This window comes from Anarrhichthys ocellatus, unplaced genomic scaffold (assembly GCF_004355925.1).
Source record: "Anarrhichthys ocellatus isolate YVR2014 unplaced genomic scaffold, GSC_Weel_1.0 scaffold36, whole genome shotgun sequence".
Lineage (NCBI taxonomy): Eukaryota > Metazoa > Chordata > Actinopteri > Perciformes > Anarhichadidae > Anarrhichthys > Anarrhichthys ocellatus.
In genome coordinates, this window is record NW_022280066.1 from 2,251,195 (window position 1) to 2,274,004 (window position 22,810).

Consider the following 22,810-nt stretch of genomic DNA (forward strand, 5'->3'; position numbering starts at 1 on the left):
ACACACACACACACACACACACACACACACACACACACACACACACATGCCAGCAGATCAACTTTTCCCATAAAGGAAGTTGTTTGGCGTGATTTCTGCTGAAATGTTCATTTCAGAAAAAAAAAGGATAAAGCGCATTTAGAGCCGTGCAATTTTTGCCTGTTAGCAAACAGCCTCCCAATTATCTTCCATTTGATTGCTTGCCTCTATCAAGGTGAGCGATTAGACCAGCGCTCCTGTGAAGCTCTGGAAGTCGTTCTGAAATCGCTGCACTTTGATTTCATCAATCTGCAAGCAGCCCAACTGGAAGAAAATGTGAGTTTTATGAGCAAAACTTATTTTCCTCATCTTCGCTCTTCCAATACAGTTTCATATTCAGGCCTTCCCTGTATCAGATTAGAGGCTATTTTTTTCCTTCCAAAAGAACTTCATAACATTCCTGTCAAATTTGGCGCTTTGCTTTCTTCATTTTTTTTTCTCTCCCTCCCTATTTTCTCTCTCTTGCAGGGAGCATCGTCCTTGCTGGATATGATTTTGTACTATGAATCTACAACCCATCTTGACATTTCTGACAACAGCAGTATGGGAACATTGTGTTGGAGGGCCCTCGCTCATTTGATAAAGCAGGTTGGCTGACGCAGTGGAATAGTAATCTTTTCTTGTAGGCTTTCTCTGGGGGATAATGTACATCCTAGAAAGTGAGTTTGTTGCACATTACATGGTTTGAAGACGCAGGGCAGAGCAAACAGGGTGAGAAGTTCTCCCACTGCGAACACGATACATAAACACATCAAAACGCCGCCACACGCGGCATCGCTGCAGCATCACAGATAGCATTAGCAGCATAACTGATTAGCTGTGGGGGGAGAAACAGTCGGCCCAAATGTTACCAGCGACTGACTTCCGTGTCTGTGCGATCAAAGCGGGACAGGATGAGGGAACACAATGCAAGGAGTTAGAGCATGACCTCCAGTTAAGATTATTTTCTTCACTAACGTAAGGACTCTCTCTCTCTTTAAATGAACTTACTTTAACAGTTTTCTCCTCACTATTTTAGTACTATTTTGGTTCATTCCTTTGGCATTGTGGAGAACTGACATTTCCTTCATCAAATTGGCAAGCTCAATGTGCTGTCTGACGTTTGGAGGGAAACGCACTCTACAACGGAGTACTAGAGCCACTGCAAGTTAAAAATATAATAACTACGGAGCCGGGGGAGGGGGGGTTATACTCGAAGAAAAAAAACTCAGAGATTAAAGTCGTAAATTTACGAGAAAAAAACTCACAAATTTATGAGATTATAAAGTCATGAATATATGAGGGAAAAAATGGTGGAGTTCAAAAGCGTGGTAACACCATCTGTCTCAATGTGCGTGCTCCTAAAGTAGTGTTCTTATGGTAAGGATGGCCTCTGAGCGAGACAAAGGTCCTGAAAGATACACACACGTGTTTTCTTTCATGTTCTTTCTGTGTTCTTTTGTGAACATAAATTAAAACTAATATTGTAGAAGATACAAGAAATTAAAGATGATCAACTTCTCTCTTTGACTCCGATCACGTTATCATAGTTACACACTGACCGTGCCCAACTGAAGACAACACAGAAAAGACACGTAGCATGGCTGCTTGTGTTGAACACAGATTCTGGTGGATGATGTCCTCAGAGTTTGATGAGGAGAGAGACATTACCCTGCTGCTCCCGCGGCTGAGAAAAGATGGATGAATGGAGAGTCCGCTACAATATGATATATTTTGCTCTCTGCGGCTCACACTAGCGCGGTGCTTAACGGTGTGGGGTGATGAGGTTGATGCCACCTTGCAAAGTGAAGCTATCTGGTTTCTTAACAAAAACAACCCACTATAGTTTTTATGAGCAACATTTTTCTGAAAAATAAATACGGCAAAACACAGCGAAAGTAAATCTGTGAAATAGGAGGTGCGGTGGGGCAATCCGGCGTTAATGTAGCTGGCTAGCTAACAGCTATCTGGGTACCTGCCAGTCACATAGTCCTCTCACACCTCCACCGTCAACCAAGAATCCAAACACGGAGAAAAGTCTTGATTGAAGTAAATGTGGCCGTGCTTAATGATTTAAAAGTCCCATATTGTAGAAAGTGGGATTTCCATGTCTTCTTTTTTATCATAAAGCAGGTCTAGGTGCAGTTGACACACACAGTGAGTCCCCGGCTGCAGTGACATTCTGAAGACGCCGACAGCTTCGATGCGGAAGCCCGGAAAACGCTGACCAATCAGAACAGACTGGGCTTTTTTTGGGAGGGGGGGCTTAAAGAGACAGGCGCTAAAACGGAGCGTTGCTGACAGAGCGTGAATAAAGGTATATTCACACAGACAATACGAGAAAAACAATGAGTCTTTTTAACATTAAAGCATGCCAACATGTTAAAGTAGAAACCCGAAACACAAGTATCAACCTGAAAATGAGCATGATATGTCTCCTTTAAAGTCGCTAATGTCTCATGCTTGCACAGGCGTGCTACTCATCCAAGCGAGTCCAAAGTGTTTTAAATGATCAGGTTTTAGCGTGCATGTGTTCGGGGAGTAGTGAGCATTCTACTGGATTAATGAGACTTGCACGAGCTTTGTGAGAGTCTGTAAACTGATGTTTTCATGTGGTTTGGCTGTTCAATTCATCAAGACTTTTCTCCGGTTTTGGATTTTGGAAGCAGCACACAGACAGTTAGTGACTAGCTGGTGAACGTGGTGGAGCTTTTAGCAGCTAAAGAGACAGATATTGTGTTTCTCTGAAGTATGTAGAGACCAAGAACAGCCAGAGCTAAATAAAAAAAAATAGATTCTTAGATTCGTCGGGTGGACACAAACACGACATTAAATATAATAAAGCAAATGATAAAACAATATTATTACCCTCCAAATCTCTGCTCAGCTACTTCCAGTATCATTCTACCTACCCAATCCCGTACCTATGACGGCCCATATGTTCCCCGACCAACCCCCCGACAGTATCGACTGGACCTTGCCGTCAGTCAGGCTGGTTTTGTTCTTCCTCATCGTTTCTCCTAAGTGTTTGATGTCAGGGAGGGAGGACAGACAGGCCGGTCCAGTGCGAGAGTGGAACACTCAGAACCGCCTTCTGCACTTTTCTTCTGAGACAGGCCTGAGTGATAGTGAAGCTCTTTCTTCCACCATACATCGTTCTTTCTCTGGGAGATTAGACATTCTGATACGTTTTGAACTGTCTCTTTGTGCGTGCGTCTGTTATTCACTGTGTGTCTGTTGCAGAGCGTGCGTCTGTCCAGACTGGACGTGTGTAATGTGCCCGTGGTCGACTACCCTGCCCAGTGTCTATCCAAAGCTCTGCTGACCAGCCGGCTCACAGTGCTGCACCTTCACAACGCCCAGCTCAGCGGCATGCCACTGTACACACTGGGTATGATGTACACACCCACAGTTCACTCTCACTGCACATACCTGATCTTTTGCTTTTGTTTGTTTAATCATTTTTTCCTGTGCAAGTGTGGACTGTGAGCGTAAATTCATGCGTGCCTGCAGGCATTGGTGAATGAGTGTGTGTATGTGTGTGTGTGTGTGTTTGGGTGTGTCCTGTGGCCAGCAGGACCAGATTTTGACCTGTGACCCTCTCTGCAGGTCTGGACCGGGATTACAGTTCTAATCTCTTACCTGTCACTTTACACACCGCTGCACACATCTATGGCAGCCAGGACACACACACACACACACACACACACACACACACACACACACACACACACACACACACACATATTCACTATACAATTTTTGGAGCCATGTAGAATCTCTCAAACAAAAATATAAATAGATAGATCGATGAATAGATTTGCTTTCATTGTATTTGATCTCTACACACTCCCAGGCATACTACACAGACATGGTACCACAGCCACACTTGTTCACACACACTTACAGCATATAGAAACACTGAAATTGTTTCCTACAAATGATTTAAAGGGTCATTTGACATAAAAGAAGAAAGAAAATAAAGCTCATCCACTTCAGCGAGGTCTGTCCTCCCTGACCTTCATTGATTGGTTGTTGTTCTATCTCTGAACGATGGAGAAGGGGAATGGGGGAGTTGGATATTGGAAGGGTCACATGTCCCCCACACACACGTACACAATTACTGGATGTATATCCACACATAGAAATACCCTAGCCACGGGCGAACAACACTCAGAGGGGGGTTGAGGGCTGCACATGGATGGACACACACATACAGTACATGGACAGTCGCATGCATTTTCATTATATCATCAAATAAAATCACAATATTTTTTAGAATATCACCAGATGTCCTGGTAAGACAATCCCTATTTTTGATTATGTGTTGGGACAAAAAGATCAGTGAACACCGCCTCTCATCTCCTCTCAGCTGGGAGCAGACAGAGAACCAAATGGACGCAGTATGCTGCCCACTCTTCCCGACAGCAACTTGCTCCTCCAACATTTTCTGCCATTTTCTGGATCTCTTTGATATTTTGGGGTCTCACAACAACTCCCCCCCCCCCCCCCCGCTCATCTCTCACTCCACCCCATCCTCTCTGCCTTAGCTGAGCCCAGCGCCACCTCCCATCCTTCCCTCCCCGACGGGGGGTCCCGGCTGAGGATCATTGCCTTCGATCGGTGGGGCCTCTGATTGCGGGATTGGGCGCTCGCGGCGGACTCGACCAGATCAATCCCACCGATTCCACCATTTGACTCCCCCTGTGCCTGATGACAATGTTGGCATTCCACATGCAGCCCAACAGGCTTGATCAAATCTACCGCATCGATCTGGATGCGAGGGGCAGCGAGGGCCCAGGCAACACTGACACATGTGTACCGCAGTACAGTACACATTACACAAATAAATATAAATACAAGATATATCTCCAAAACACAATCAAATATGTGACAAAGTACCAAAGTGACAAGATCCATCTAACTGGCGTACACACTGACATTTGGAAGAGAGGGCCGTGGAAGTTAACTGGTGTTTTGTAAGGTCCCCTGTGCTGGGGAGTCACAACTCTGGCTCCAACAATGGCTTGTTCACGTTAGAATGGTGACGGAGTGCCACTCGATCCTTACCGCAGTAATTGCAGCAGGTGGCGAGTCCTGCTGTGCTTCGTTTTCATGCTCAAGTTCACTCGACATCAATCAGTCTATCACAGTTACAACCTGAAGGCCCCATGTTTGGCTTCTCAGAGGACATTCTACTGGATCATATCTAACATCAATTTACAAAGATCCATACGTCTTAATTTGGGGGGGGGGTGGGAGGGGCTGGTTCCATCGAAAGTTAGAGGAGTAAATCTCCGTACACTCCGGTCCTCAGCACTGCTGACTTCTCTGTTGCTGTGAGTTTATAGACAGGCATATGCTTCCGATCATTTTACCTTCCAGCCAGGAGCTTCGACAGCTGTGTGTAACATGTGGGAGCTTCACATTATCCCAGTGACAAGGACCTGGTCCCCAACTGGCTTCCCATCAACAACCACTGCTACTGCTCTGCTCAGATATCAAGTCAAGACACTCACTCAACTCAGAATAACTTCACGAAATAAATTGTGTTTCGCAGTTTTTACTGGTGACCCAATGGTTAAGTTGCATATCTAACCTGTTCTCACTCCCAGCTCGGCAAATAGCGACGCTTAGTCAGTGACCGTCAGCAGCTGATACTACCGGACCAAGGCTCCATTTAGCGTCTGCATGACGCACTGGGCTTTCAACAAACTCCAATGTAAACCCATCCATTATTAGACACGCAGAGCAACTGACATATAAAGAGCAAGGAAGTCTGCTTGGGGAGTGGATGGATGTACATTGCGAATTTCCTCTGAAAATTATTTTAAAAAGACACTATGCATAAAACAAGCGGAAACTGACCCGTCCAAGGCTGACGCTAGAGGGAAATCTAGAGTGTCATAGTCGGAGGTTTAGGGCCACTGACCCGGCAGGGGGACATTTGTCCCATGTCATGTTAAGACAACCAGAGATTACCGAACTCGCACAACTTGCTGACACCCTGAATCTTCATTGAATATTGATTCTCTCAACAGAGAAGCACTGACAAAGTTGATTTAGCATTTATTAATCAAACAAATTACACAAATCTTAAAGTCACACACATGTCTGCCAGTATTTGTCTTTCAAGCTACGTAATTCAACAGTTTGAGGAACGTGATTGTACTTTACGGTAGTAATGTAAATTCTGGATCCAGTTTCTTATCTTTTGTTGACCTTTTCTTTTGCCGCTGCTTGTAGTTGGTGCACTGAAGTCAAACAAGGCTTTGAAAGAGCTCCACCTTACCAACAACCTGCTGAACAGATACCAGGATGCCCTGCATTTAGGAGACCTGCTGCGCTACAACACCACTTTACAGACATTGGAGCTCAGCAGCAATGTTGTAGCAGATGCTGGTAGGATGTTCATCCTTGTTACAGAACAAAAAATGTATATTTATTCAAAGCACTCGGTTTTGTCTAATTGAGAACCCATGGGTTCATCCTATTAATGAAATGTATTTAATGGAGGACATGTTTGGTGTGGTGAGTGCTGAATGATAAAATAACAATGAAATAAGGTTTATATAGTAACAAAGAGCACCTGCCTTAAAAGTTGAAAAGAGGTATTTGGAGGTGTTGAAGGCCGTGTTTTTAACCTTGGATAGAGCCAGGCTAGCTGTTTCTCCCTGTGTCCAGTCTTTATGCTAAGCTAAGCTAACCATGTGCTCACCATACACTGTATACGTATATAGATGGACGATGCGTCTCCACTTCATCCCACTGTAAATTAAGGCAAAATATCCCAGATATGGGAGCTGCCATCTTGACATTATTTGGAGCCAGAATCTGTGTGGTTGTGATCCGGGGGTGATGGAGCCACATTGAGGAAGAATAGAAAGCCTCTTGACTGCAAACATTACAAACTGGTGTGGGATGTGTATGGCACAGGACAGGAGGGCTCTACAGGGGGTATTTAAAACCACCCAGAACATCATTGGTATCATCTACTGAGTCAGTGATTTTGGCGAGAAGAGGAGCCTGAGAAGAGCTGAAGAATATTAAAGACAAAACCCAGCTTGTTAGCGTGAGCCACCTAGCTGCTATGCTAGCACAACGGGAGCTGTTTTGCTAAAGGGACAAAATTATTATATCTCTATAACTACATTTATGATCAAATTGACACATGTTGTGTTGCACAGCATAGTGACAGTTATGGATGGTTAGAGTTACATCTCCTCTCTCATACAATTCCAGAGTCTCAGAGTCCACGACTACGTCACTCAGAGCAGCTGTCAATCCCAGCTGTCAATTATGATGTCACCCCCCCTTTTCATAGCATCAAATAAACAATTAAATCATAATTCATCACATCAATTAACAATTTAATATACAACAGCGCGATGAAAACTTCATTGCTGCTGCCATTAGCACAGAGGGAGGGGGTTTATGACCGATACCGCAGCTAGCCACCAGGGGGCGATCTGGATGTTTTGGCTTCACTTTCGGTAGTGGTCATGTCCTCCATCTCTATATACAGTGTCTGGTCCTGACTCTAGCTTTGTGCTTAATGCACAGGACATGAGATTGATGTCAGTCCTGGCATCTAACTCAGAACGAGCTTGAATAAGCATATTTGCCAGATGTCCAACTATTCTTTTGAGCTGCGAATTCACAGGTCAGAGTTCAACATCTTTTTACATTCAGCCAATGGAATCACAGATCTATTTGATATGTCACACACTCAATGTGTGAAGTGCAAATGAATTAATTTACTCTGAATAATTGTTTCTGAAAGGATTTAGTTGAACATTTTGAAAATAAACGATTGGTAAAAAATGTTTCGTGTAAGTTGATGTAAAACAAAAATGTGAAAACAACGACTTGTGGTTAGAGAAGAAGTCACATGGTTGTTAATCTTCACATCTCACTCTCTGAAAGAAATCGTATAAGCGTAGTTCCCAGAATGTTGCACAACGCCTTTAAATCCGAGGCAAACATTTTTCGCTGCGAAATGGATTCCCACAGTGTCATGGGAGGCATGACACTCGTGTGAATGGGAGGCAGAGCACATGTTCACAGAAGTTGTTTGCAATTGAGACACATAACCTCATTAATCATTAGTAACACTTTGGCTGCCAGCTTAAAAGAAAACACACCAAAGCAACAGGATAGGTAAACACAGTTTGCAGACATGCACAGTCCAGCTTTAAGATGATCTCACACGTGGAAAGGTTAAGCACATAGCAACCCTCTCCTCTCCATCAGTGCCATTTAGCTTACAAATACAATGCGGAATTATTAGATGTAATTAATAATTAACTGAACCTGTTTAGTTACTACAATGGCAAGTTGTTTGGTTGTGTTTTTTCACTTTGCAGGTTTGGAGGAGCTGTGTGATGGTCTGAGGCGGCAGACGGCAGGTGTGAGGGTCTTACTGCTGAGGAACAACCAGATCACCGCAAATGGAATGATCCATCTGGCCAAGGCTCTGGTGAGGATCATGATACCAGCTTTTAGTTTGGAACAAAATCCATTAATGCCAAAAGTCAGCATTACATATATGTTCCAAGGGCAAAGAACAGACCTTTTCTTTTCTCCACGGACATCCGAAACTTCAGTCTAAGTGCAGCGGTTTCTCCGTAGCGGCCGTAGTTATCCTCACAATGTAACTTCAAAGGAATACTTCTCCCACAAAAGGGACCATTTGTATATCTATTACTCACAGTGTGTTACCTTGAATTCTTGAAGAGAACGTTGTTTTTCTCTCGTGCCTCCACGGTGAACTGAGAATCCAAACACAGAGAAAAGTCTTGATGAATTGAAATAAGTGGAGGCCGCATTTCAAAACATCCGTTTAGTAAAAAACTCTCTCACAACTTGTGCAGTATAATCCGAGTCACTATCCCGCCATTTCTCGTCATTAAAGTAACTTGTACTTGTAATTTTAAGGGGAAATGATTTGTTACAGGGGCTGCTTAACTTTTGTGTTGAACCCTTAAAAGGATTAATAGATTTGTTCCTCGTTACTATTCTAATGTAGTGATGCGTCACAAAATCCACATCCCTCATTCCATGTTCAACTCATTACAAAGTTTATCTGAAGCTAACATGAGGCTTCAACAGTCTGAGTTAGACAACTCTAATAGGTCATAACAAAGATACAGTATTTGTGTTACCTCTGCCACAGCTCTGCAAGGAAACATTAACAGGGAAGGAGACAGAAAGAGGGAAGAATCTCAGGATCACATATCCCACAGAATTCCATCTTGTCAGGCTTTAGGTGATGCATTTATGTCCAATGAGTCTGACTAGCTACTGGCAGCTAGGGGTGTGGCTTAAGTGTGTGTGAGAAACGACACGGGGAGGAGACTGTTCCTAACAACAATGGCGACTCCTGAAGAGATTAGCGCAGATGCTGCAATACTCTCCAGTTCCATCGGAACTGGAGAGTATTTCTTCATTGATAGAAGAGCAAAGAACGACACTGAAGGCTTTATTCAATGGAAGGGATGTTTTTGCTCTTCTGCTCCTGCAAGAGTTCGGCTTCTCAGATGGTTCTGTGTAACGAACATGTTATGTCTGACCATGAAGTGATCACAGAAACCCTCTAAGCTTTGTTAAACCGAGTTAAACTGTCCAACTGATACCTGCTTTCCTTTATATATTGCGGCGGCCTCATCCAGAGAAACCCCCCACCACCCAAAAGTCCCGCCTCCACACGTTTCACTGTACACTCCTAATAACATGCATTCCTTCCGCCTGATTGGCAGCATAAACTGCACCTTCCTGTCATGTGAGTGGCGACTGTGGAACACACACTTCCCCTGTCTCCTCCAGTGCTACCAAAAGAAGGAACAGTTTGATTAAATAATAGATGCGCGTTAAGGAGGGGTGCTCATGCAGACTGCCAGTCAAGGAGATAAGTAGATGTCCTTGCAGGCCGTAATGATGATAATTAGACCCGTAGCTGGTCGTGTCGAATATGATGACGAGGAATGCTGTTATTAACCTTTCTGGTTGGTCTGTGTGCTTTTATTCTCTGTCCTCGTGGCTTGTCTTTTGAAAGACTAACTAGGGGAGCAGATGTGGGCCAAAATCCACTTCCTGGTCTAGAATTTGGATGATGATTCTAAATTTACTCTATAAAAAAAAGGTGAGGTGATTATGCCATGCAGGGCTTTTGTTTTCTTTCTACTTTGTGAGTTCCGCTGTTTTTTGTTTAAAGCCAGCATGTCATGTGTGAAAGCATACTGTGTTTTTGGTGGTTTCACACTCTTACCCCCCTCAAACTTCTCACTCCAACCCTCCTGTGGTTTACGTTTGACAGGCTTCAACCATGCTCGACTCTCACACACTCTCAACCACGCAGTCGCCTCTTTAATTGTCTGCTATTATCCCTCGTGCATATCCATCCGAGATGCTCTTCCTCCCTCTCCTCCTCCCCTCTTCACCGGAGAAGCTTCTCGCCACGCGTTGGATGTGGCGGTGCCCCTGTGTGTGCCGAGGAGAGAAAGGGGGGGACCCTCTCAAGTGTGTTTGTTGTCACCGTGGTGCAAATTAACTCCAAAAAGAAGAGGCTCTCCGGGTCTGTCTGTTGCCTTCCTGGCTTCCTTTCCGCCCCCGCGCTCCCTCTCTCTTCAGAACGCTGACCAGAGGAGTTTAACAAGGGTGGCGAGGCGAGGGGGCAACCGAGGAGTGGGTGGCGCGTTCCTCTTCAAGCTGTTGGGCAACATGGGCCTCTTGTGCCCCAGACACCCCCAGCTTTATGCGCCAGCTAATCAACCTTCAACGCTAATGTGACTCTGGAGAGTGGAAACAGAAGTTCTGAGCATTTAACACGAGAGGAAACAGTTTGAAAAGGAATAATAATCACCGCATAATAATAATGATGATTAAAACTTCTCAGCCTTTTCACACTGAAAGCTACACGGAGTCTAAACCAAAGCTTCATTGTCGTGGTAAAGTCAAAGTAAAGCAGTGATGAAAAGTCCTTGGTTCCAGTTGTTTGGTCCGAGGTAAACGTGGAGATGAATGCTGTTTTTCAGCCCGTGCTGAAGGTCCTGCAGGTCCTGGATTTGGGTGAGAACCTCCTGGGGAACGAGGGCATGCAGGTGATCAGGGAGCCTCTGATGGTGAACTGCTCGTTGCTGCAGCTCGGCCTGGCCCAAGCCAACATCACGTGTGAAGGTACAACAATACATGTGCAGTAAGTCTTTTACATGCAGCAACATTCTTGTGATTGTATTTCAATCTACAACTGAAGTACAGATTCGGCCCATTATAATATATCATTTATAACTATATTTTTTTAGGAATAATTGTGTTAAATGTGGTTCACAACTTTGGTTTCATATCAACCACTTGCATGTCTGATTAGTGTTGAATAGGGATAGAAATGCAACTTGCAATCATCACTTTATGATTTATGGTAGCTAGCCAAGAGAGGTTTCCAAGATCAAACTAGCCTTGCAACTACTACTAAGCTGCTAACCCAGCCCCCTCTAACCTTTCAACCTTTTCTCTGGTGAAGGTGCTGTGGCGTTGGCAGAGTTCCTTGCAGAGAGTCGTCAGATTCAGCGGCTGGACCTCCGTCAGAATGAAGTAAAGGTTGGAGGCCTGATGGCCTTGTGTCTGGCCCTGAGGATCAACCGGTCTCTTGCTAGCCTGGATTTGGACCACATCCCTCCACAGGAGCAGGTAGGCGCAGCTATCATCGTAGGTACACATCTGAATCCACTGAAAAACAGGTCGCGATGATGTAGAGAGAGAGCTGTACTGTTGGGTACTGAAATGTGGGCCAACTTTTCATAAACAATATCACATAAGGGCCACTGCTGTTCTGGAGCTTCCGATCAAATCACACATCTTCATTGCCAAGTTGTGAGGGTCTGAGAAGCCATCATTGGATACTGTTTGGAAAAGGGCCGGTACTTTAGAAAAATGCTTGGTAGGTAATTGGATGAGTGATCTGTCAATCTAACTCTTGCCGAAGTCAGTCGGGAGAAGTGTGAAAACATCTTTTCTTGATGCTACAGCAGCATCTACGCTAACCTCTTCAGGAGCCGCCATTGGTTGTACGGTCGCCTGTCCGTGTCATTGCGTCTCACACATACGCTCAAATACGCACGGTGCTGCCAGTAGCTTCTCACAGGATGCTGATTGGTCCGTATCACTGGTGGTCCGGACACAAACGCTATAAGGTCTTCACATGCTGGGGCTTGTTGTTTTTGTCATAAATACTTTAACACAGAACGCAAATATTACACAGTAAAAAATGTCATTTTTTACTGTGTAATACTTGCGTCATCGTATTTCGAGGTTGATTGTTCTAAACTTCCGCTAAGCGAATAAAGTACAACCCAGAGGCTATGTAGTCTGAACCAAGATGGCAAAATGTATTACTCATTTTAACTTTGACAAGGGCAGCGAAGACCAGATCCACTCCATCCTTTTTTACCTTTCACAATAAAAGCCCTTGACAAATACAATGCGCTCAACTGTGCACTCAGAGCATTTCTCTAAAAGGAATCTTAGAGTCAGTAGTTTAGGTTATCTGCCGGTATAAATAGTTTTAAGTTTGACTTTTTGGCGAGTATTTTGCATTTTCGGGTTGTTTATTCGTCACGTCCCTGGATTGTAAAGGCCTTTACCTGAGGCCTGATACGATGATATCTCGTGGTATCGCAAGAATGCAGCTGCCGTGCAAAGTAATGAACTTCTAATTTCAACTTTTGAACCAGCATGGAGGGGAAGTCCTTGAATTGCTAAGAAAAAAATGGAAATTTGAACATCTATGACATCCATAACAACTCCATCTGCTGCATGTGATACAATTAAAAACGGTCCACTAATTAGACCTTGTGGTGAGATTGTTTCGTCAACAGGATTATTTAAGGCATAAAAAACATGACTTGGTGTTATGAATAGTGATTTGACTTGTGTGAATGGACCTCCGCCCTGCCTGCTATAAACAGCACAGGCTACTGATGGTGCTCTCATATAGTAAAACGGATACACTCTGTGTTTCAGCTCTGCAGGCATTTAAATGACTGTTGGTGCTTTCATTTAAATTTCCCTTCCTAATTTAGAATGAAGGGGTACTGGTGACTGAGGATTACTTATCCTTAACGTCTTGTCTTTTGTGATGTATTCCGACTCACTGAGGTCTCATTTGTCATTTGGAGACACGAGTAAGTCATTTGTGTCTCAGTTCATCAGTGATACTTGTTTTTTTTCCCCTCTTCACCATCCATGGCTGCAGAGGCCTGAGGAAAACGATGCCATAACTTTAATACATACCCCTGCTGGATTCACAAAATAATTACCCACACTTGCCATCTGTTTTGTCATGATTTTATCTCTGCTAACTTATTTGCATATTAAAGCATTAATTAAAATCTCCAAGGAACTGAATGCTTACTTTAAAATTAACTCTGAAGGCGATCCGTGCACAGCTTCCAGAGTTGTTTTATTTTTGTTTGCAGTGGTTTTTCTGTTTGTCTGCGTGTTGTTTACACGATTAAGTCTGATTTTTATGAAATGTCTCCTCTGGCTAAAGTCAAGCGGCAAGATGCGACAGATTTTGGAGAGGCAGCTTTTAAGAGCCATGACGCTTCTGTGAATGTGTGTCATTAAAGCTGGGACTTCTTTGTCGCCATCGTCGTCTTCTTCTTCTTCCTCACTTTTGCACATGCACCAAAGCCTCCATATTGGCGGCTCTGTTTTCATGCTCCTCTAAGCCGCCGAGAGACGTGATTAGCATTTTCACCATTGTCGGGAGTTAGTGTGGCTGGATATTTTAAGGGAATGGTAATAAGGGAATTTTTAAGCTCTGTCAGGTTTTGGAGTCACACAGCTGGGATTTGTCTTGGCGTGGCATATCCAGGTGGGAGGAGTGACGATTGTATTAAAAAGCAAATCTTTCCATCAGAAAACAGCGGGTGGCCAGATCAAGTGTTCTCGCTCAGTCACATTCCCCGGGTCGCCAAGGAATACGTGAAAATTTCATTCGTGTGAAGGAAAATAAGTGTGGGTATGAATGTGAGTGAGTGATGGAGGGGTTATGGCAGCACTTTGTGTGTGTTTGACAGAGTCGCTGATGTGGAGTTTGTGTGTTCATACGTGTGCCTTTTTTGCATGTGTGTGGTTTTATGGCAATGCGGGGGGGGCAATTGAAGATGCGCATATTTAAAAGGGGGAAAAAAAGAAGGTGGCAAGAGGGGAGGAAATCTGGGTCCTCTTGTCTTTGTTTACCAGTCTGATTTTTCATGTCTGTTGCCACGCTGCTCCATTTGATCACTGGCCTGTTTGCTGTTAATTATTAATTATTTACCCATCTAAAATATTCATGCTCCCTGGCCCTGGTGGAAAGCAGTCTTTTCTGACGGGCAAGTTCTCTCTGTAGCCACTGCAAGGTGGAGCTGTTTATACATCCTTATCAGTGGACTCCGTCAACCCAGCTAATGCACTAAACTTCCCCTGCCCGGCGCTCTATTAATCGCAGGTCGGGCGAAGCGGTCTCGGCAGCCTGTTTACCTGTTTGATGCTTAAATATTTGGCTTTGGATTTAGCCAACGTGAGCGTCCTGTCAGCCGTCCTCCAGCAGAGGAGTTCAGCGATAACGCTGGAGAGTGTCCTCTCCTGAATGTCGCATGTCAGCAAGGTGGAGCTGTTAGAGGCTGTCTCACTGAGTGATAATTACAGCAGCATGGCAGAGTGTGTGTGTGTGTGCGTGTGTGTGTGTGTGTAGGAAGGAGAGGCAACAGGAAGGAGGTTCAGTAGTTTGTTTCTGTGGACCAGTGGAGGGGGGCGACACGAGCAGTTGTGGGGTTTTGAATGGAAGCCAGAGGAACAACAAAGTATCTTAATGCTGAAAGATATTTTTACTAACTTTACTTCTATGTGGTTAAATAAACCCTTACACTCTGAGTTCATTGTTCTACACATGTACAATCTGTCACAATGCTACTCTGCCCCAATTTTTACTTTTACGAAGTGTATAATGTGTCATGTTTGTTGTGAGAAAAGTTTAAATTCAATATGTTTGTGAGACTATAGTCAAAAGTGGTCCTGTATACAATATATAGAGAGGTGTGTCTAATGATTTCTTCTTCATATTTACATACATAAGGGGGTCAAAATGTTTGTAACACCGTTGAATAGAGAGCATCTTGTGATGTGATCACACCAATCGCAACACCATACAGGGCCAGAGGTGTAGAGTGGGACTAGATTAGATTGCATTAGATTGTACAAGTGTACCTAATAAAGTGTACCGGCTGTATATGACACCTTTCATATTAGAAATTAGGCATTTGACTTTGATGCCGTCAAACACTTTGAAACCATGTGTCAATCTCTGTTGTCATCGGTGAACGCCTCACATGGTCATAGTTACAGGAAGAACAGCCCATCAGATGACTGAATAAGAGAATCTATTTTCTTTACTTTCATGAAACTGTGTCTTAAAAACAACAACCAGTCATCGTCGTTGGAACAGTTGCTCCAAGATGCAGGGCCGGACTTAACCCTGAACCACCACGGGGCCAAGGGGCTACAAATTATGGGAAATTAGCAATATAGCAAGGTGAAGGGTGAAATACAATGAATCCTTTTTTTATTAAACCGCACAAAATAAAAATCTATACCATAACGTCAAAGGCTTCCTTCGATCCCTAAAATGCATGCAGCCCTCTTTAAACACATTGTATTTGTGATCTTTACTTGTTAGTACCTTTCCACATAACGGTTGTATTGAATATGTAGCCATAATGAAACATGGCCTTAGAAATCAGATGTCTCACATGTGTTGAAGTCCATTAAAGCGATCTGCTGCGGCTATTCTTTATTTCATCCAACAACCTTGACTGTTCACGCCTCAGAGCAGTCTGCTGGCTTTAGATCACATCGCTGTGAATGTGAGAGGTTTCGGGAGTGACATCCGAGAACAGTTACATGTGTTTGTACGGGTCTGTGGAGAGATTGCTGTGGGAAATGCAGTGCACAGAGGGCACCGTCAGAAGGAGTGTGGAGTCTTATTTTAGGAACAGCGTGAAACAAAGAAGTCTCTGGGTATGTTTTCGGGCACCCTTCCTGTCACGGTCAGTCCCAGTAGGGTGGCTGGGTGACAGGACGGCCTGACCATGCATGTAGTCGGCACTCAGGTTTCAGTTGCATCATGATGACACCGGTGCTCTGGGGAACAGAGTACGTAGGCAGACAACAGCAACCAGGCAGAACAAACCTCCAAGCAACGCCTCAGAGGGCAGCGGGGAACGGCTCCGAGCAGGGGGGGGGGGGACCAGGGTTCACACTGCTACCTGATCAGTCAGTCACCTACTGGAACCACACCACACAATACAGCTCAGAGAGCATAAAGGAAAGACTGTTTTTACCAAATGAATCACTGGAGAACGTCTTATTTCTGATGACCAACAGAAATCCATCCTTTAATGGATAATAAGAAGAGCGTTCTCAGTGAATTAACATTTCCTGTATTTAATCCAGAAGGAGAACATGTACTCTTATAGTAATTTAAAACATTAGACAACAGTATCCGACAAATGTAAAATGAGATATACATATAATGAAGGTGAATGGAATTGAACTTGAATGATGGAAAAAATCCTATTAATATATTCAAAAGTGGCATCCGTTTCCAGAAACTGTCCCTGTGATTCGGGACAATCCATGGAATTGACTGTCAACAGTTTGTATAGGGATTACATTCAGGGCCACAGCAAGGATTAAAAGTACTCTGGTCATGAGTCTGGGGCCCAGCTCCCTCTGAAAAAAAAGATATTTTAAGATTCTTTTAAATTATTTATATTTATATACTATATACTATACTATATTATTTAATTATTTATATACATTTGATTTATTCAATTAACTGTTCAGTTATATCGTCTGTAAATTGTAAGTCCCAACATAGATCAAAACACTGTTCCAAAGCCTTCGTAACACTCACAGGAATATAGTTCTGGTTGGTGTACCACATCTTAAAAGTGGACATAAACATACAAGTCTAACACTACCTGCCCCGAGTTTTTTCTTTGGGTTTATTAATGTTTCAATTCAAAACAACTTTATTATAGAATATGTACCTTGTGATCACAAAATCACCCAAAATGATTCAGCTCTTAAAACTGAATTTTGACGCAGTAGCCATCCTAGTTGATGTTTTACTTTCAAAATTGTTGTGAATCCTTGATTTGCAATTAGAACGGCCCACATTATTTTGCCATTTTGATTTAAACGTAGCAGATTTGTCAGCTCAACATTCCTTCTGTGAACTTGTGAAATGGTAAAACAAAAATAGCTTTCAACATTAACAATGCTGTTTAGTCAAATTCCTACCCTACCCGTACGTTATGTAACTTAAGAATAGTGACACCAGACTCTCTTTATTCATTTCACTCATTTGTTGTGTTATGGTATCAGAATGATGACGACAGTAACAATTAGATACAACATAGAATATAGGCTCTTGATTTGTGACCTTGGCAACTATCATGTTTTGACAAAATAATATAAATTTTTTTGGCATGTTCTCATCAAATGGGATGAAAATAGTGCATATACGTAGCTGCCGTAAATGTGAAAAAAAATCTCTCCTTGGGAGGATGCCCTCGCATCCCCTTAGGTTTGGGCTGAGCCTCGAATGTTTACAACATCTGGCTCCGCCCCTGGTCTGGAGCCTTGGGGCCTTTACATGCTTTGCAGGGTTGTTATCCAGTGTTGTCTCCAGATTTGTAGAATCACCAATTTTCATGACCTCAGTGTCCCCAATTGCAGCTATAGCCCCGATTACATTACACCAAAGAACTATAGGAAGCCTTTTTCAATGCTTTCAGCCTCAACAACAACATTATATTGACATCTTTTGTATTGAGGCAGACACCTCAGTCTTGCATCTTCAACCCTGGACGGATTGAACTATCTGCATGGATGGTTAACACTGTCATTGGTGTTTACTGGGTGAACTGACCCTTTATAGAATAAAATAATCAATCATTTTGATTTAATTCATAACGCTTGAATACATTGTGACCCATCTACCTAGCCAGCACAGCAGACTAGCGTTTCAAATAAAGAATGCATTTTTGAAAACAGCTGACTATGTAAATAAAATGTGTGAAAATGTGAATGAAAGTGTCACGTCAGGTTTCCCAGTCTGGTACCAAGTCAAAGCTACAGACTCGTTGATGTGAGCTTCATACTGTCAGACGACAGAACGTTCATTTTAAAAGCACAACACTCCTGTAGTGTCCCTCGTTGTGTCCCTCTCTAAAATGCAACATTACTTGTGCAGAGAGTCGACTTTTCCTCCTGATACCTCTGAAAGGGACAAAGCTGGATGAGTTACTCCAGCAGATGAGGGGAGGGAGGGGGGGGCATGGGTTGCTCAGGGGGGTTCGGGGGTGTGGGTGGGGGGGGGGGCAATCCCCTGTCTCTCTGCAAACACAACAACAACAGCAGCAACACACTCCTCACTGCACTCCTGATGTATTTTCAGGCAAAAACAGGCATATTTGCCAGCTGTGTAATTTACTGCGGCTCTCATTTGCATATTAAAGCCTTAATTAGCCCCTCTGAGCATGTGTGTGCGCCTGTGTGTGTTTCTGTGTGAGTGAGGGTTGTGTGTGTGTGTGTGTGCGGGGGGGGGGGGGGGGGGTAGTGTAATCTCTGGGACGTGGGGTCGGGGGGGGGGGAGGGGGGGGGATCAGCATTTCGGGGTCTGGATTGGGGCCGGAGGGGAGCGGATTCACTTCCCGCCCCGGTTCCCCCCTGTGGACCGGCTGGTTCTGATGCAGAGCGAGGTGGAGCTCTTTGATGAATAACACTCGACATGTCTCCTTGTCATTTTTAATCACTCCCACTCTCCCAAACCAAGAGGTGTGACCTGCACTATCACGGGAAGAAGGGATGTGTTTTTCTATCCTCTCAGTGAGTGGAGGTGATGGAGAACAGTCAGGAGAGCAGGTGGGAACTAGGAAATACTACACTCTTTTTAACGTACTCATTGGCAAACTGTAACACAACTTTTAGCACACAGTGTTAATAAGTGTTGATTGGAAATCTCCTGAAACATGATTGGCCCTCAGTTGTTCCCTCAAGTATCTTCAAAGTTACAAAAATGTTTTTTGCACACTGTTCAAAAATGTAACATATACAGTACATTGTGTAGCTGCTTGTTCCAGCAATTCACTAAATATGATCCACACTACCAAGTAATTCATTCATTATGAACCTAAAGCTGCACTATTACATCAAATTACATATTATAGATGTCCCTACTTGATCTGAATATTGATTTTAAAATAATTAAAAATACGGTTATGTGTGTTTGAATCATACAGTAAGGAGTACTAGTTCAACATTTTGGGAAATAGACTTATTTGGCTTCTTTGTGAGTGTGACATGAGAAGCTTGATATTTAAAGCTAAAGCCAGGGAGTGATTAGCCTAGCTTACTATTAAGACTGGAAGCAGGTAGAAGCAGGTAGCCTCTGTGCTAAGTGAAAAGATATATCTACATAAAACCTCTTACGCTCACTAATTGTCTCAATTGTTTAAAATGTGAAAACAACTATTTGGTTTTACTGTAGCGGTGCAAATTATATGGATATTTAATGCTTAAAAGAGATACCTCAGAGAAAAACCTCACTTATCCTTACCTCTAGTGGGATCTAGCTATGCTAACAGTTGTGTGCTACAGTATCTGTCTCTTAGATTTCTCTCTTCACCTGAATACAATGGAAGTCAACAGAATTGTATCTGTGGTGCTCACAACATTGACCAATCATGTTTCAAAAATCAGAGATTTAACAACAGCATCTCTTTCCAGAAACAGTGCCCCGCTTGTAGTCATCCACAGATCTTGCTCTGAACAGTAACACAGCAACTATTATCAGTGGAAGTAAAAGTCACGATAGTAGGGACCAGTACATTCCATTCACCTCCATTGTATTGGAGTTGAGCCACGCCATGAAGAGAGGAAACATGTTTTGTGACTGGGGTGAACGAAAACCTTTACTTAAGGATTTTGTTACCCATCAGACCAACTCCTACTTCAGAGGATAAAGTCATTGTCAGCATAATACTGCATAGTTGTATTGTTTATTTTCCTTAGAGTGAGCCCGGCCGACATGCTGCAGGCCAACACAAAATTCACAGTTTCACTGGTGAAAGGAAGTTCCTTTATCAAAACTTTATTCACTTAGCAGCTTTGCAACACAAACAATTTTCAGAAGCCACAAGGTGGTTTTATGCAGAGCAGGCTTTTCTCACTGGTCATAGACCAGTAAGTCCACATTCCTCATTCAGACATGCAAGACGCTCGCTCAAACAACTTGGCATAATGACCAAAACACTGGAAGTTCTGCAATTGATATGGGCCTCCTCTGCATAAGGGGGCATATGTATATAAGCCCCGCATAAGTGGGGGTATCGGATCGCATCGCCTTTCAACGGGCATGTCCTGAGGCGCCACGCTCAAACAGTCACCCATCAGCAGCTGGCAGCCTCTCATCTGACTACCATGAAGCCCCATGCGTGTCTATCCCTCTCGCTCCCTTCATCCACAAGCCACATCCCTTTCACTTTTGAATGGCGGGCTGACTGCAGAATTTGCCCCTGTCCACCATGTGCGCTGAATATTTAACCATGAATATGAAATATCTTGGCAAGACTTCAACCACCTTCAAGAGTGAGAGCCCCTCCAACTCTCTCTCAGCATACGCTCACCCTCCCAGTGCCCCTCTCCTTTTTTTGCACTCGTGGGTCGATCATCCCATCCCTGTATGGAGGGATGTCAGGAGAGGAAGTGGTGAATGATCTTCTCCGGTTGGGCTCCAAAGTCACCGATTGAAGGCGAAACTCCAGACACCGGAGCTCTGTGGATGATAAGGTGAGGGCTCTGGTGGAAAGAGGAGACTGACAGAGTGAGGGAAAACACAACGGCTGAGGAGTTCTGCTTTGGCGAATTGCCTCCTTTTGCTTTTATCTCCATTCAAGGCCCTCCCTACATCCTCACTGCCAGACAAGTTTCCCCTCTCCTTCACCTCAATCCACAAAGGGGACAGCTGTGCCGATTGCAGATCAATACCGGCCTGCGATGATCAGCACTTAACATGTTCCATCCCAGACTGTCAGTGGGAACCAATTTGTTTATGGAGATTTAATTGAGTTATTGTTTAAAAGTATGATTTGAAAACATGGCCTGTGTTAGCTCATTGGGTTTGTGTTTCGTCAACGTCCACATCCCTCCTGCTTGGTATGGAAATAAAAGAAGGACCTAAATGGGGGAAACCAGGTTTGGGCACGTTCAAGGCCACGTCCAAGGCCACATTCAAGGCCACGTTCAAGGCCACATTCAAGGCCACGTTCAAGGCCATGGTTAGACCACGATTCTCTGCTCTGGGCCAGACATCCTCACCTAATGGATCCTCAAGGAGGGAAATGCTTTTATTTGACAGTGCCTGAATGACTTTCAGGATATTCAAATCGTAATGAATTTGTTTGATGCTAGAATCTAGAATCTAGCTTTGTCAAGCGAGACTTCTTTCTTTTTCTTTATATTTCCCACACCAGCCATGTTGCAGAATGTGACACTCATCACTAATTGCCAGCACACATGGATTTACCGAATAGACCGAAGAAGTAGCCCAGGTATGGTAGGCCGAATTTGACAAATGTGTAGAATTTTTGCTTTCCTGCAGAGTTGATGCTGGGAAATAGGACAGTGGAATATCCCAAAACACTGTGGACGTGTATAAAACAATAGGCACAAGTGTCATACTCTCATACGGACACTGTGTCTGTCGACAGTAGAGCTCTGCTACCTGACCCGTACCTGAAAGGGCCTTGACAAAGTATCAGGTCAAGTTTTAGTCATTTTGTGTTCAGTTTTCAACTTGTGCAGAGCTTACACACATTGGTCTATTACAAAATGTGTTATGGTGGGTTCAATTCAATGAGCACATTCATGCTCAAGAGAGGATGAACCCTTTTTATTGTGGGCACTCATGAGCTTTTTTCTTGTGTCAACCAGATGCACTCTGTACGCAATATACTGTATCTGATGGCTGGATTTTCATTAATTCAAATATTATTTATATTCATAGTCCCCAGAAGATTGACCCTATTGAATTAGGTGATCCTGTGATCTTAAACCCAGCTCCGGTCATACAGTCACGTTTCAAGATCCAAGTTAATCGGCATGATTTAGTCAACATCACACAACTGCCAAGAATTGCTGACCAAATTCATGCTGCTCAGAGGAAAAACTGTCCTTGCGCTGGAGTCCATGTTAAGTCAATTTAGACATTTCTTTGTCCTAAATGTGATTCATTACAGAATGAAAAATACAGTAAGCCAGATTTAACAGCCAAAATTAAAGCCTCTACACCACCTCTTGTCCTACGGTCCTGTCTTGCATGTCCCTCATCCTCTATCCTGGCAACATCCTCCACTGTCCCATTGCCCCCCCAAGTCTGGTCCAGGCACCATGGAGGGGAGGTAATTGGATTTGTTGTCACCTCCACTGGCTGGCAGGCCTGGCCTGTCTACTCAGCTTAGTGATGAAGACATCAGTGTGACAGGGACCCTGGGAGAGGATCAGCCGGTGTCCTGGACACCACTAATAAAGCTGTGGTCATGCCACGGCCATGCCGCCATGGCTGCAGCCAGCTGTTACCTCTGCCACCTCTCCTCCAGTGCCGAGGCCCATTCCACGGCTTAGGGAGTGTGTGTGTGTGTATGTGTGTGTGTGTGTGTGTGTATGTGTGTGTGTGTGTGTGTGT

General features: G+C 43.8%; 1 protein-coding gene across 1 annotated transcript in view; it reads left to right on the forward strand.

Annotated features, from left to right (window-relative positions):
- The window catches only part of LOC116393980 (protein phosphatase 1 regulatory subunit 37), a 69,131-nt gene that overhangs the window by 26,515 nt on the left and 19,806 nt on the right, over nucleotides 1-22,810 (forward strand). The window contains exons 4-10 of the mRNA XM_031866723.1: nucleotides 215-315; nucleotides 508-627; nucleotides 3,262-3,409; nucleotides 6,265-6,420; nucleotides 8,385-8,497; nucleotides 11,052-11,193; nucleotides 11,537-11,703. Of these exons, the coding sequence (XP_031722583.1) occupies nucleotides 215-315; nucleotides 508-627; nucleotides 3,262-3,409; nucleotides 6,265-6,420; nucleotides 8,385-8,497; nucleotides 11,052-11,193; nucleotides 11,537-11,703 (947 nt within the window). The remainder of the gene's footprint in view (nucleotides 1-214; nucleotides 316-507; nucleotides 628-3,261; nucleotides 3,410-6,264; nucleotides 6,421-8,384; nucleotides 8,498-11,051; nucleotides 11,194-11,536; nucleotides 11,704-22,810) is intronic.